A 17526-nucleotide genomic window follows, 5' to 3' on the forward strand; every position below is an offset into this window, starting at 1 on the left:
CCATCTGAGCTACCGAAGCACGACTCACGCCCGGTACTCACAGCTTTACTTCTGCCAGTATCTCGTCTCCTACCTTCCAAACTTTACAGAAGCTCTCCTGCGAACCTAGCAGAACTAGCACTCCTGAAAGAAAGGATATAGCGGAGACATGGCTTAGCCACAGCCTGGGGGATTAAAATGAAACAAAATAGAATACTAACATAGAGCTGTGATAAAAATGTCCAGAATGTGATGATTTACATTCAGCTCAATGGTTATGAACATTGTATCCTGGACTGGTGTGATCAGAGTTGAAACTGAAAGGACTATGTGAGGATACTTAAGCAACAATATGATAAGTACTGGCATTGTTTGAAACTTCGTGGCAGATTAAAACTGTGTGCCGGACCGAGACTCAAACTCGGGACCTTTGCCTTTCGCAGGCAAGTGCTCTACCAACTGAGCTACCCAGGCACGACTCACGCCCCGACCTCACAGTTTTACTTCTGCCAGTATCTCGTCTCCTACATTCCAAACTTTACAGAAGTTTTCTGTGAACCCTGGCATTGTTTATTCATTAATCAGTGGGATCATGGATCCCTTTATGAAGACGAATCCTTATGGATTATAGCAACAGACACACTGAAACTCAAACAGTCACTTGAAAGCATCTTAAATCTGTGATTATGGATAACTATAATGTAATTAGATATTTAAATTATGGATGATTTCATAAATTTGTACTGTGGAACAGTTTTCAGCTTAAGTGCCATGTGTCAACGCACTCTTACAGCATGAATGAACAAATGTCAATAACTGCAATTTGCTTTACATTATGAGTGGACTTCCACAATTATTTTCTACTGATATTCAGCGGTCAACATAATCAGAGTTTCTACAGTCCAAATATATTTATCTGAGCACAATATTGCCACCTTGCCACATTGAGGTGGCTTACACACAATTATGGAGATAGCAGTATGGTAGGTGAAATCACATCGAATGATCATCTGTGGAGACAGCAGACCAACACATGGGTCCTGATGAGGGGCAGCAGCCTTAGCAGTTGTAGGGTAACAGTCTGGATGATTGACTGGCATGGGCTTGTAACATTACATCTACATGACTACACAGCAATTCACAATTAAGTGCCTGGCAGAGGGATCATCAAACCACTTTCATACTGTTTCTCTATTGTTCCACTCTCTAAGAATCTGTGAGAAAAACAGACAGTTAAATCTTTCTGTGAAAGCTCTGATTACTCTTATTTTATTATGATGATCATTTGTCCCTATGTAGATGGATGTCAACAAAATATTTTTGCACTCAGAGGAGAATGTTGAAGATTAAAATTTCCAGAAAAGATCTTGCTGCAACAAAAAATGTGTTTGTTTTGATGATTGCCCCCCTAACTTGTGTATCATATCCATGACACTCTTTCCCCTAGTTTTCAATAATACAAAATGAGCTGTCTTTCTCTGAACTTTTTTGATGTCCTTCATCAGTCCAATCTATTAAGGATCCCATGCTGAACAGCAGTACTCTAGCAGAGGATGGACAAGTGTAGTGTATGCAGTTTCTTTAGTAGACCTATTGCATCTCCTAAGCACTCTGCCAATTAAACACAGTATTTGGTTTGCTTTCACCACAACATTAACTATGTGATCATTCCAGTTTAAATTATTTGTAACTGTAATTTCTGCATGTACAGTTGAATTGACAGCTTTCAGATTTGTGAGATTTTCATATAACCAAAATTTAATGGATTTCTGTTAGTACTCAGGTGGATGACCTCACACTTTTCATTATTTAGAGTCAATTGCCACTTTTTGCACCATACAGATATCTTGTCAAAATCATTCTCCAATTGGTCTCAATCATCTGATGACTTTAATGGTCATAAATGACAGCATCACATGCAAAGAATTTAAGATGGCTGCTCAGAAAGTCTCATAAGTTGTTTATGTAGATTAAGAACATTAGAGTACCTATAGCCCAGCATCACTTCTGTTTTGCTCAGTGCTTTCTATTAGTTACTACAGACTGTGATCTTACTGATATGGAATCACAAATCCAGTCACACAACTAACACAATATTCCATAGGCACACAACTTGAATATAAGCCACTTGTGAGGAACAGTGTCAAAGGCCTTTTGCAAATCTAGAAATATGGAATCAATTTGAGATCCTCTGTTGAAAGCACTAATTATTTCATGAGAATAAATAGCTATTGTGTTTCACAAGAATGGTATTTTCCAAATCAGTGCTGACTATGTGTCAACAGATCATTTTCCTTGAGGTAATTCATAATGTTTAAAAACAGTATATGTTCCAGTATCCTACTGCAAATGCATATCAGTGATATGGGTTTGATTCTGATTCTTATTCATCAGATTACTCATATTTCCTTTTGACTGTTGGTGTGACCTGTGCAACTTTTCAATTTTAGGCACAGATCTTCAGTTGAATTAGATTAGATTAGATTAGTTGTTGTATATGGTTTTTAAGTAGGGAACTATTACTTCAGCATACTCTCAAAGGAATCTAAGTGGTATACAATCTGACTTGCCTTGTTTAAGTGATTTAAGCTGCTTTGCTACACCAAGGATATCTATTTTAAGTTACTCCTGCTGGCAGCAGTTGTCAATTTGAATTTAGGAATACTTACTTCTTATTTGTGGGTGAAGGAATTTTAGAAAACTGTATCGAGTAACTCCACTTTAGTGGCACTATCTCAGTATCATTATCTTCGCTGTCACACAGTGAAGGTATTGATTTTGTGTTGCTGTTGATTTACTTCACATAAAGCTGAACCTCTTTGGATTTTCTGCAAAATTTCGAGTCAGAGTTTCATTGTGTGAGCTAATAGATACCTCCCTCATTGAAGTTTGCACTAAATTTTGAGTTTCTACAAAACTTTACCAATCTTTGAGATTTTACACTATTTTGAACTGAGCAAAGCGGTGCAGTGGTTAGTACACTGGACTCACATTCAGGAGTGTGATGGTTCAAACCTATGTCCAGTCATCCTGATTTAGGTTTCCAAGATTTCCCTTAATTGCTTCAGGCACAGCTGACTTCCCCTCCTAATCTTATGGCACAGATGACCTTGCTGTTTGGTCCCTTCCCCCAACCATCCAATCAACCAACCAACCGACCACTATTTTAATTTTGAATAGCTTTTTTCATTGTTTGTGCGACAGTGTTCTGACCTGTTCCATGATGGTCAGTTCCACTTATTATTAATGTATTTGGTATAAATCTCTCCATTGCTGTCAATACCATTTCTTTGAATTTAAGCTACATCTGATCTACACTTTCATAGTTAGTTCAGTAGGAATGGTGGTTGTCTCTTAGGAACGTGTCAAGTAAACATTTATCTGCTTTTTTAAAAAGACATTTTTTGCATTTATTTTTTGTGGGTTTAGGTATTATGGTGTTCAGTCTCACTACAACAACCTTGTGATAGCTAATCCCTATATCCATCATAATCCTCCCTATTTGCTCAGGGTTATTTACTGCTAACAGATCAAGTGTGTTTCCTCAACTATTTACACTTTGAGTGGGTTCATGAAGTATTTGTTGAAAATAATTTTCAGAGAAAGCATTTAGCATGATGTTTCATGCCTACCATCAACCTTAAACATGTAATTTCATCAACATATTAAGGAAGATTGAAGTCACCACCTTGTATAATTGTATGAGTGAGGTACATATTTGAAATGAGACTTAAGTCTTCTTTGAACTGATCAGCTACTGTATCATCTGAGTCAGGAGATTGGTAAAAGGAATCAATCATTAATTTATTCTAGTTCTCAAGTATAAGCTCTACCCATCACAACTCACAGGAACTAACTAGCCTACTTCAATTTTATTACAAGACAGACTACTTCCAACAGCAATAAACACCCCACCACCAACTGTATTTAATCTATCCTTTCTGAGTACCATCAGGTCCTTTCTACAAATTTCAGCTGAATGTATCTTCCGTTTTAGGCAGCTTTCAGTACATATAACAATAACAGGGTTGTAAATAAAAAATCAAATAGGGGTAACACATGAGTAGGTTTAATAATGATTAAAAATATAGGAATGTGTATAAGCTGCTATGAAAAGCATAGTGAATGCATCATTGTAACCAAGATAGACACCAAGCCCACACCCACCACAATAGTGCAATTTTGTATGCCAGGTAGCTCTGCAGATGAGGAGGAAATTAAGGAAATGTGTGAGCAATAAAAGAAATTATTTAGATAGTTAAGGGAGCCAAAAATTTAATAGTCATGGGGGAATGGAATTTGATAGAAGGAAAAGGAAGAGAAGGAAAAGTAGTAGGTTAATATGGACTGGAAAAAAGGTATGAAAGAGGAAGCTACCTTGTGGAATTTTGCACAGAGCATAATTTAATTATAGCTAATACTTGATTTAAAAGTCATGAGAGAAGTCTGTATATGTGGAAGAGACCTGAAGACACTGAAAGGTTTCAGATTGATTATATAATGGTTAGACAGAGATTTAGGAACCAGATTTCAAATTGTAAGGTGTTTCCAGGGGCAGATGTGGAAGCTGACCACAATTTATTGATTATGAATGCAGATTAAAACTGAAGACGCTACAAAAAGGCAGGAATTTAAGGTGATGGGACCTGGATAAACTGAAAGAACCAGAGGCTGTAGAGGGTCTCAGAGGGAGCTTTAGGGAATGACTAACAAGAACAGGGAAAAGGAATACAGTAGAAGAAGAATGGGTAGCTCTAAGAGAGATGAAATACTGAAGGCAGCAAAGGATCAAGCAGGTAAAAGGCCAAGGGCAAGTATAAATCCTTGGGAAACATAAGAGATACTGAATTTAACCAATGAAAGAAGAAAATATAAAAGCGCATTAAATGAAGCAGGCAAAAGAGAATACAAACATCTAAAAATGGTGATAGACAGGAAGTACAAAATGACTAAACAGGGATGGTTAGAGAAGAACTGCATGGTTGTAGAAGTGTGTATTACTAGGGGTGAGATAGATACTGCTTACGGGAAAATTAAGGAGACCTTTGGAGAAAAGAGAACCACCTGTATAAATATCAAGAGCTCAGATAGAAAACCGGTCCTAACCAAAGAAGGGAAAGCAGAAAGATGTAAGGAGTACATAGAGGATCCATACAAGGGAGATGTACTTGATGGCAATATTATGGAAATGGAAGAGGATGTATAGGAAGATGAGAAGGAGATGTGATACTGTGTGAAGAATTGGACAGATCACTGAAAGACGTAAGTCAAAACAAGGACCTGGGAATAGACAACATTATGTTAGAGTTACTGATAGTCTTGGGAGAGCCAGCCATGACAAAACTCTTCCAACTGGTGTGCAAGATGTATGAGACAGGCGAAATAACCTCAGACTTCAAGAAGAATTTAATAATCATGATTCTAAAGAAAGCAGGTGCTAACAAGTGTGAAAATTATCGAACTATCAGTTTAATTAGTCATAGTTTACAGAGGAATGGAAAAACTTGTAGAAGTGGACCTTGGGGAAGATCAGTTTTGATTCTGGAGAAATGTAGGAATATGCAAGGCAATACTGACCTTATGACTTTTCATAGAAGATAGGTTAAGGAAAGGTAAACCTACATTTATAGCATTTGCAGACTTAGAGAAAGCTTTTGACAATGTTGACTGGAGCACTCTCTTTCAAATTATAAAGATGGCAATGGCAAAATACAGGGGGCAAAAGGTTATTTGCATCTTTTATAGAAAGCAGATGGAATTTGTAAGAGTTGAGGGCCACAAAAGGGAAGCAGTGGTTGAGATGGGAGTGTGACAGGTTTGTAGCCTACCCCCATTTTATTCAATCTGTATATTGAACAAGCGTAAAGGAAAGAAAAGAAAAACCTGGAGTAGGCATTAAAGCTCAGGGAGAAGAAATAAAAACTTTGTGGTTTGCCAGTGACATTTTAATTCTGTCAGACAGCAAAGGACTTGGGAGAGCAGTTGAATGGAATAGGCATTGTCTTGAAAGGAGGATATAAGATGAACATAAACAAGAGCAAAATGAGGATAATGGTATATTGTTGAATTAAATCAAGTGATGCTGAGGGAATTAATTCAGGAAATGAAACACTTATGGTAGTGAATGAGTTTTGCTATTTGGGAAGCAAAATAAAAGATGATGGTCAAAGTAAGAAAGCTATAAAATGTAGACTGAAAATGGTAAGAAAACCATTTATAAAGACAAAATATTTGTTAACATCAAGTATAAATTTAAGTGTCAGAAAGTCCTTTCTGAAAGTATTTGTATGGAGTGTAGCCATCCATGGAAGTGAAACATGGAGAATAAACATTTTAGACATAAGAGATTAGAAGCTTTTGAAATGTTGTGCTGCAGAAGAGTGCTGAAGATTAGATGGGTAGTTCATGTAACTAGTGAGGAGATACTGAATAGAGCTGGGGAGAAGACAAATTTGTGGTACAACCTGATTAAAAGAAGGGACTGGTTGGTAGGACACATTCTGAGGCATCAAGGGATCACCAGTCTAGAATGGGAAAGCTGAAAATGCATTACTATACTGTATCATGCATTGTTTGTCGCATTCTGATAATGAGTGTTTACAGCCTGTCGCCGCTCGCGGCTGTCTTGCCTTTGTCCGCGCTACCGCCCTTACGATAAAAAAAAAAAAAAAAAAAGAAAAGAGAGAGGAATTGTCTCATTACCGAAACAATGGCAAGAGACAAGAGGCTGCTATTTGTTGTTACTTACACTGCTGCTTTCTTTGATAATCATCAACAAGAACCAAATAACAGATTGCGTATGACAGAAGTTGCTCTGAACGAGAGTTTAGCGACGATTTTTCTCCGTTTGAAAATCTTTGCAGATGCCTCTTTAGTACATTACATTCTGCACAGAAATTAGAGTCATCTTAGATTTAAAAATCCAGTCAATTGACGTGCTTCATTTCTGATCGTATTACTATTAGGCATAAGAATAATATGAATATAAACATGACATGATACGTATATTCTTCAGCGTTTGCTGTTGTCTCACTCTAGTTTCGTAGTTTATTAGGCTGACAGGATGTAATGAGATAGCAGCAAACACGAAAGAATACATGGCAAAATGTTTATATTTGTATTATTCTTATGGTGAAGAGAATACTGCATGTGATTCACAATTCATGAAAGTTCCTATTAGCAACCATCTCTTCTCACAGGTAGGAAAAAATTCAAAATGTAGAGTTTGCCACATTGACATATACCCTAAACAGTCTTGCCAGTCGGATTTTCGAAGTACAATGAAATGCTGCTACATTCCAAGATGAATAATTCGGAATTTGTGTTTACTTCGTTGGATAATGTATGAAAATGCAGTGGTTGAAACTCGGGCGGAGAAAAAAGCTCGTCTTCCACCTTTTTTTAAAATTTATTTACTGACGCAGAGGTTTTGGCGCCAGTATTTATCTTTGCGCCTGCAAAGCAAGCCTGTGTAGCGCTACATATATTCGATGGCAGAAGTTAGTTTGTGGCGGCACCTACCAACATTTTTCAGAACTCCCGCTTACTTTGCACTCGATTCTAAGCCGCAGGTGGTTTTTTGGATTACAAAAACCGGAAAAAAGTGCGGCTTATGTTCGAGTAAATATGGTATATCACTCAAAGGACATGCAAAGGGATGTGGTAGTTGAGATGCTAAGGGGACAAGGTTGAAGTGTATACCCCCTGTTATTCAGTTTACACTGTTACATTTGCTATGAAGTTCATGTCAGCCAGCAATGTTGTTGTGTTCAGTGGTGCAGTGTTGTGTGTGTGGCCTGTGATGACAAATGAGTCACAGCTGTCAAACAGCTTCCATGACCAACTGCCAGGTGTGCTGTGTTTCATAATATGTTTTAATGTCCTCTTGGATTGTTTATTCTCTGGCATGTGAATTTTTATATGAGTTTGTATGTTTCCCATATTTTTATGTTCTGTGATTATGTCTGTCAATCCTGGATTCAGTGTCAGTGACCATTTTTCTGACTCACTTCTTCCTTAGTTACAATGTGCTCAGAATATTTCACCGGCAAGTTAAGCGTTTGGATCCATACTTGACTTGGGGAGTAATCACCACCTGCCCAGTCTGTTCAGCAGACACTGTTATCACAAAAAAGAATTTTGTTCTGTTGAAACTTCCAGAGGCAGTTTTTTTTTATGCTAAGCAAAGGTAAGTTAGCCCAAATCATGCCAATCCTGACAAGTGGTGACGCTGATGTGATCTCGGTTGAAGAAGAAGGTTGAGCATGTACTACATAATTTAAATATCATTCAAGATACAAATGTGCAAACAGTATCTAGATTAGCAGTCTGTTTACCTCCGTTCTGGCCAAACAACCTGATCCTTTGATTTTCTCAAGTTGAAGCCAATTTTAGCTATGCAGGAATTATAGCTGACTCAAAAAATTCACACTTGTCTTGAGCCAACTTGGCCATTGCTAAGATGCTGAGATACAAGACGTGATCACTACACCATTGCACAGAAATTCGTATGGAAGGCTTAAATCAAAACTAATCTGGAGAGTTATTGTGTCATATGAAGATCAAATCAGACAGGTATTGATGCAAGAAGATATTGGTGATCATAAGCCTTCACAATATCTGTGTCATCTGTGGAGCAAGGTTGATACAGTTACCATCCCTTACAACCTACTATGCACCCTATGGAGCAGCCAACTACCACCTAAAAGTCAAAGCAATTGTGGCATCACAGATGGAAATGCCATTGGACACAGTGGTCATGCTTGCATAACAGGTTCAAGAGGCCATCCCACCCCACATGTTAGTGCAGTGACAGTGCCAGGCAGTAATACAACCATGGCACCAACAGTTGCATACATGGAATTTGACTCTTTGCCAGCAAAAGTAGACATGCTATGCACACAGATCAGCAAACTATTTTCCCAGGGCTCTGCTTGTATTGGTAGAGGAGCTAATCGCTGGAGATCCAGAAGCCAATCATCAACCAATGCTACATTCATCAAACACGAAACACCCTACATGCTGGAACCACTATAGGTTCAGTGAAAATCTGTGTAAATGTGCAGCACCATGTTCATATCCAAATGCTAGCAGCAACTGGTGTAGGTGCAGTCAACTGCCCAACAAAGTTATGACACCTGTTTATTAGTGATAGGAGAGATGGCCAGAAGTATTTAATACACACCAGCTCAGAATTAAGCATTCTTCCAAGAACTTCAGTCCATTGCTGTAGACCACCAACTGCATTCTGTTTATCTGCTACAAAAAGCTCATCCATCTCTTTGTATGTAATGGAGCAGATAGAGCTAAATTCAGGACTGCAAAGTCAGTTTACGTAGGACTTTGCCATCACTGATGTTAAGAAGCCGATAATAGCAGCTGATCTTCTGACACATTTCCATCTTTCAGCAGATGTAACCAAAGCCGAACTGCTTAATAGCATTACTGAACTGAAGGAAGCATGTTTCCACTGTGACACATCCATGGATAGTGCCAAGCTAATAAGGTGTGTGATGAGAAGAAGTATGGTGCACTGCTGGGACAATATCCAATCTTAACAAGACCATCAGGCACACCTACACAAGTGGCACACATGCTACACAATATAGAAACCACAGAAAGTCCACCAGCATCTTGTAGGCCCAGGACATTGGCACATCATTATTTGGCCATGAGTACAGCATAATTCCACGTGATGCTTAAATAAGGCATGATACAGCCCGCAAGTAGCCCATGGTCATCAGTGCTGCACCTTGACCCAGAGAAAGGATGAGCTTTGCACCTGTGTGTGACTATCACATGTTCATCACCAGAAAAATGCCTTTTTATTATCCTGTACCATTGCTACACAATTACAATTGCACACTACATGGCAGGACAGGATTTGGTGTGTTGGACTACACCAGAGTGTATATGTAGATGCCTGTCGAAGAAGAGGACATTCCTAAGAGTGTGATAAGCAGTCCATTCAAACATTCCAAGAGCAAATTTATGATATTTGAGTTACAAAATGCTGCACAATCCTGGCAGAAGTTTTTTGACTCTCTTCTGCAAGGACTGCTATTTTACTTCACCTAATTGAGCAACATACTCAAGTTTTCTGCCATCAGTGAGCAACATTACCAGCATTTGCAAGAAGTGTTTAAGCTTCTAGAACAATATGGCATGGTGTTGAATGTGGCCAAGTGTGTGTTTGGATAGCCTAAAGTGACATTGCTAGGCCACTGAATTTTATTTGAAGTCTCCCTTCCACTGATGGAAAAGATCAAAGCAGTCCTAAAAATACCATGGCCAATGACAGTCAAAGAGTTATGCTGCTTTTTAGACATCCTAAACTTGCACTGCCAACACTTACCTCGTGCAGCAGAACTGAAAGAGCTACTGGACATGACACTTTCAGCCCCAAGTTTTGAGGCAGCATCTAGTGCAGTGGAATGAAATAATGTGCTCCACATTTGAGGAAACAAAAAATGGCATAGCAAACACAGCACTGTGTGCACACCTTAAGCTTGAAATGCTTTTAGCATCAGTCATGGACACAAGCCAAAATGTTATCAGTATTGCACTCCAATGATACCCAGAAGATTTATGGCAACTGCTCGCATATTTCTCCAGCAAATTATCTCTGTCTCAGTGTAAGTGGAGTGCATATGACCATGAACTTCTGGCTGTATACAAGGCAGTCAAATATTTCCATCCGCAAATAGAAGGAAGAACATTCATGATCTATATGGATCACAAAAAACTGATCTACGTATTCAAGAGGAATAGGATCAACTGTTCACCCTCCCAGTACAGTCATCTAGGGTTTATATGCCATTTTAGTATGGACTTGAGGCACGTTTCAAGCATCCATAACATAGTGTCTGACTGTCTCCCAGGATGTCAGTAGCATAGTGAGCCCTACTGATTTTTCAGAACTGGCATGGGCTCAGTAGGATGCATGAGAGCTCCGAACATTTGTTGATGATCTCATGCCTGCATTGCAACTACAACACATTGATGTTCCAGGAGAGATGTCAGACTTTATTGTGGCATCTCCCAAGAAAGACCTTGCTCTTTTCTCCTGTCAGCTTTCTGCTGACAAGCTTTTGATAGTATCCACAACCTAAATCACTCTGGAGCCCATCTCACTCTTTACCTTGTATCATAACACTCCATTCGGCCAGGTATGGAGGGGGATTGCTGAGAGTGTACTTGGATGAGCCTTCATTGCTAGTGTTGGAAAGTGTCCCATCGTGTGCATGCACCAGTGGGTAACTTTCTAGATGCAACCTTTTGTTTCGATCATGTACTCCTTGATGTTGTGGGACTGCTTCCAACACTGAATGACCAACAATATCTCCTTGCAATGATCAATCAGTTTAAGTGCTGGCCAGAGGCAACACCTGTGGATGACATCACTGAAGAAACCTTAGCCTCTACCTTCATGTCAACTTAGATAGCTAGGTTTGACTGTCTGCTCCACATAACTATCAAGGCAGGCAGTTTGTATCAGGATTTTTTGCTCAGATGGCTGGATTCTGCAGGTACGTACATCTTAAAACTGACAGCTACCACCCTGCTAGTAACAGTATGGACGAGATGTGGCACCATTCCCTGAAGGCACCACTCATGTGCCATGGTACTTCCTGGACTTCCATCTTTCCAATAGTTTTCCTGGAACCAAGAATGATGTATAAGCAAGATTAGGAGTCCCTGACTCTGGAATTAGTCTACAGTGAACCACTATGTCTTCCCGGGGAGTTTGTGAGGCCAGCTCATTACAGTTACCAACTCAAAACTATCAGAATTTCTTTCTTCAACAGCTAAGAGACCATGTTGCACACACACAACCCCCCCTTGGAAAGTTGCACACACATGATGCTTCGAACATTCGAACAGACAGTGTTAAGCCTCTGCTGCAACTGTCATACCATATCCTATGATGAAGCATACAGATTTTAGACATTGTGGTAAACTGCAACCCTATAACAATTGTCATTAACCTTGTCAAACCTATATATGTGTTCAAAGAACAGCCACCATTCACAGCACTGTCGACCACCAACTAGAGCACACATACAGTTCCCAGACCAGTTCTGTGATGATGCTTATCTTCCACCACAGGGGCTGAGGGGCTGATACAGTTCCTGAAGCACAGAGAAGTGAGAGCTAAGCAACTAGCAGAGAACATTACAGTGTGTAAACACAATGACACTGGGAGGGCTTTGAAAGCATTTATTAGTAGTTAGAAATCAATTGTTTAAGTGTTGACAAATTTCTCACACCCTGTAAAAAGATAATGGCTTGTAACTAAGTGTATTTCACATAGTTACTGCTTGATTGCTAGCTGCCTATGTTAAATATACAAGGTGGACATTACAATCAAATATTTGAAACCTCTGCTGGGTGATCTAATGATATTGTCAACAAAGTGATAAACGTTATTCTTCCATCCTGCTACTGTAGAACGAGCTTCAAAGTCATATGGTTTGTCATTTAGAATACTTTATACAAAGCTGAGAATATGCATCTTCACATGTTAGACTTAAACTACCCTGAGAAAACCTTTAAAAAGCAACTATCGTATTGCTTATTTTGTGTGTCTGAGCACTGTTTATACACCAGAATAGAAGAATATGGTATAATGTTATTTATCCTGTGTGTGTTAGGTTTTTAATCCACTGACATTTGCAAAAAATATTCTTCAGAGTCTATGAAATTTACAGTTTGTGTGTTTGTTAGAACAGTTACTTCTCTATAGTTATGCTACCTATCAAAAATACCTGCGTCATTGTTCACTCAGCATTGCTAAATCAATGGCGCAACTATGAGAAACGAGACTGAAGTATTTCCTTCACTCACAATAAAATGATTACTGATACAAAATTTCATAGATTCACTAAAGGTGGGTGTGGATGTAGTGCTGTTAATGCTCATTTTTACTGATAAAAACAATATTTTGATATAGTTACTATAAATAAATTTCATTGTCATCACAATTTAATGCATAATTCCCCTGTGTACTACAGTTAAAGGAATAAGATATAAATTAAACCTATAGAATCTTTGTAGTGCAAGGAAGAGATGAATGTACTGTATGAGAAATCACAGAATATTATCAGCTTTTTCTTTAACATACGTATTGTTTCCAGGGTACCAACAACCGGTCTGCATTCAGCAGTTTCCACAACATGTCCACCTTTCACAAAACACCAACTATTCTACATTGATATTGACAAGAACATAACTGTGCACAAGGGCCCTTTCAAAGAACGTATGGCCTTCTGGGAGCAAATTGAAAAACAATTGGCATCAAAACTATAATTCAGTCTACAACATTCCTGAAGTTCCAAAGAACAAAAATCAAAGCTTATTTGCAAAACAACAAGGAAACGGACTGTTGTATATTGAAGAACCATCAGCTGTTTGGCAGGATGTTATAATTTTCAGTTCCAGACATGGAACAACTGACTGACATTGTTATAACTCTGTTCCTATGTAGATTCAAACTGATATTTAATAATGTTAAGTTTATATGGTGGTCATTGAGAGTGGAATCTCATGGTCATGACTATTCTTGTGGTGGAGTGAAATGTTACAGTGGTAAAGTTCTTGACATGTGTTTTTATTGAACTGTATGCCCAATGGTTATGTTCATTGTGAGTGAATAGGAATTATTAATCTCCCAGGAGAAAAATTTTTAACTACATTTATCTGAAGCAAATATATTGATTTTTTTCCAGAAGTTATAAAATTATATATCAGAGTGAAAATTTTCATCCACATGGAATTCCTGAAGTAAATGATGAAAGCGAAAAATGCAGTGGCAACTCAGAAGAAGAAATACCACTAGCAAAACACTTTATCCACTAACAAGAATTTGCATTAAATAATTTTTATGTTATTGTTATTGCTATAGCCTTTAGTATAAGTGCTAGATTGATGCAGTTATCCATGACAGTCTTTTCTATACAAGCCTCTTCATCTCTGCACAACCATAGCAGTATATATCCTCTTGAACCAGATTACTGTGCTGAAGCCTTGATCTTTCTTTATAGCTTTTACAACACACATTCCTCTCCATTGGCAAATTAACTATTCCTTGATGTCATATGATAAGTTGGTTCAACATATTCCTTCTTTTAGATGAGTGTGCCATAAAGTTCTTTTCTCTTCCGTTCAGTGCCTCTTCATTAGCAACATGATATATATCTCTATCTTCAGCATTATTGTGTAATACCAAATTATAAAAGCATCTAGTCTCATATTGTCTGTGCTGCTTGTCATCCATAGTTCACTTCTATATAATGCTACACTCCAGATGAATACTCTGAGAAAAGACTCCATAACACTTAAATTTATATCTGATTTTAACAAAACGCTTGTTCGCTTGATGTAAATTTTCATTCTGTTGCACCACCCAAATAAACTATTCCGCAAGAGTGTTGTCAGAGTCACAAAATGAGCTGCTGTCAGTAGAGGGGAAAACTTGTTTTCGCTGCTGCCATCGGCCTCTACATTTCGGGCAGAATCGGCTCACATGAGTAAAAGGGTGTCCTGAACGGTCTAGTCCCGGGAGAGCCGCCCAAAAGTTGCAAACGTCAGCACCGTCAAAAGTCGTACGTCAGATCAAATGCTTTTTGGCTGAGTTTACATTGAAAGCGATGAATTTTTTATAACAGGTGGTAATACCAAATTATAAAAGCATCTAGTCTCATATTGTCTGTGCTGCTTGTCATCCATAGTTCACTTCTACACTCCTGGAAATTGAAATAAGAACACCGTGAATTCATTGTCCCAGGAAGGGGAAACTTTATTGACACATTCCTGGGGTCAGATACATCACATGATCACACTGACAGAACCACAGGCACATAGACACAGGCAACAGAGCATGCACAATGTCGGCACTAGTACAGTGTATATCCACCTTTCGCAGCAATGCAGGCTGCTATTCTCCCATGGAAACGATCGTAGATATGCTGGATGTAGTCCTGTGGAATGGCTTGCCATGCCATTTCCACCTGGCGCCTCAGTTGGACCAGCGTTCGTGCTGGATGTGCAGACCGCGTGAGACGACGCTTCATCCAGTTCCAAACATGCTCAATGGGGGACAGATCCGGAGATCTTGCTGGCCAGGGTAGTTGACTTACACCTTCTAGAGCACGTTGGGTGGCACGGGATACATGCGGACGTGCATTGTCCTGTTGGAACAGCAAGTTCCCTTGCCGGTCTAGGAATGGTAGAACGATGGGTTCGATGATGGTTTGGATGTACTGTGCACTATTCAGTGTCCCCTCGACGATCACCAGTGGTGTACGGCCAGTGTAGGAGATCGCTCCCCACACCATGATGCCGGGTGTTGGCCCTGTGTGCCTCGGTCGTATGTAGTCTTGATTGTGGCGCTCACCTGCACGGCGCCAAACAAGCATACGACCATCATTGGCACCAAGACAGAAGCGACTCTCATCGCTGAAGACGACACGTCTCCATTCGTCCCTCCATTCACACCTGTCACGACACCACTGGAGGCGGCCTGCACGATGTTGGGGCGTGAGCGGAAGACGGCCTAACGGTGTGCGGGACCGTAGCCCAGCTTCATGGGGACGGTTGCGAATGGTCCTCGCCGATACCCCAGGAGCAACAGTGTCCCTAATTTGCTGGGAAGTGGCGGTGCGGTCCCCTACGGCACTGCGTAGGATCCTACGGTCTTGGCGTGCATCCGTGCGTCGCTGCGGTCCGGTCCCAGGTCGACGGGCACGTGCACCTTCTGCCGACCACTGGCGACAACATCGATGTACTGTGGAGACCTCACGCCCCACGTGTTGAGCAATTCGGCGGTACGTCCACCCGGCCTCCCGCATGCCCACTATATGCCCTCGCTCAAAGTCCGTCAACTGCACATACGGTTCACGTCCACGCTGTCGCGGCATGCTACCAGTGTTAAAGACTGCGATGGAGCTCCGTATGCCATGGCAAACTGGCTGACACTGACGGTGCACAAATGCTGCGCAGCTAGCACCATTCGACGGCCAACACCGCGGTTCCTGGTGTGTCCGCTGTGCCGTGCGTGTGATCATTGCTTGTACAGCCCTCTCGCAGTGTCCGGAGCAAGTATGGTGGGTCTGACACACCGGTGTCAATGTGTTCTTTTTTCCATTTCCAGGAGTGTATATAATGCTACACTCCAGATGAATACTCTGAGAAAAGACTCCATAACACTTAAATTTATATCTGATTTTAACAAAATTATCTTTTTAGAAATGCTTTTCTTGCTACTTTCGGTCTACATTTTTATTCTCTTTACGTTTGCTGAAGTCAGTTATTTTCCTTTTCAAACAACAAAACTCATCTACTACTTTTAGTGTCTAATTTCCTAATCTAATTCCCTCAGCATCTGATTTCATTTGATTACATTCCATCACTTATGTTTTACTTTTGGTAGTGTTCATCTTTTCAACTCCCTAGTCATGCAGTTCATTTGATCTACAAAGCCCTTTGTTGTCTCTTACAAAAAATGTCATCATTAGTTCATTTTTCAGATTTCTCTTTGGTTTCCTTTACTGTTCACTCTATGCACAAAATAAATAGTACTACTGCATGCAACTACTCAAAACAAGAAATAAGCTAGAAATGTATTATGGCCTCTCCAAGGGAAAAAGAGGAATATAATACTCTCTACAAAACAAAAATGAGAATAGTGCAGTTTCATAAGAGAAAAGGAGACATTATTAATTGAGGCAGCTGTAGATAAAGAAGAGAATATTCAGCAGACGTATGGTTGTCCATAAATGAAGAGAGAGGAAAAGTAACAAAATGGACCAAGGACAACTACCCACTGAAAGATGGAAAAAATAATGTAGATCCTCTAGAAATAGCAGTCACTCTTAACAGATATTACATAACCATAGCAGATGAATTGATATGACAAAATAAAATAGATGAAGTAAGTACAATGTCAAAAATTCCACATATAAATCATACCATCACATTAATCCCAGTAACATATATAGAAGTTTCAAGCCCAATATAAAAAACTAAAACTAAAACATTCATCTAGCTTAGATAGTGTAATATCACATCTCATACAGGAATATAAGGAAAGTTGGGGCCCCTTCTGGGGCAGTGTCACTGTGCTGTGACACCACCTGTATGGAAAAGAAAGAAAGGAAAGTGCACTGGAATTGTGCATAAAACATTATTTCTGAGTATGTGTTCCCTTATTTGAAGAGGTGTGTTAAGAGATGTGTGCTCCTCCAGCAATTTCCAAAGTTAGGAGCCAATTCCAAGTTGATGCAATCTACACTCACAAGCACTGTGTATAAAAGCAAGGATCTATGTTTCTACATGGTTCTTACGGTAGAGGTGGAGCCGAAATTGTTCTGACTTGAAGCTTATGTTCCATCTGTTAGAGAGCAGTAAAACACAGAAGCTACAGAATCACAATTCTGCCCTCTAGCAAGAATGGTAGAATACATTCTGTATTCAATGTTTCTTTAATGCAATGTTTCCATCTTGCTGCAAGTTAAAGATAATGCATTTGGAAACAAAGATTAATTCTTA

General features: G+C 39.5%; 1 protein-coding gene across 1 annotated transcript in view; it reads left to right on the forward strand.

The window, feature by feature from the left end:
- Positions 1–13867, forward strand: part of LOC124594983 (esterase FE4-like) — a 178440-nt gene extending 164573 nt beyond the window's left edge. Inside the window, exon 10 of the mRNA XM_047133513.1 lies at positions 13116–13867. Coding sequence (XP_046989469.1) covers positions 13116–13287 — 172 coding nt within the window. The 3' untranslated portion in view covers positions 13288–13867. The remainder of the gene's footprint in view (positions 1–13115) is intronic.
- Positions 13868–17526: the final 3659 nt, after the last annotated feature.

This window comes from Schistocerca americana, chromosome 2, assembly GCF_021461395.2.
Source record: "Schistocerca americana isolate TAMUIC-IGC-003095 chromosome 2, iqSchAmer2.1, whole genome shotgun sequence".
Classification (NCBI taxonomy): domain Eukaryota; kingdom Metazoa; phylum Arthropoda; class Insecta; order Orthoptera; family Acrididae; genus Schistocerca; species Schistocerca americana.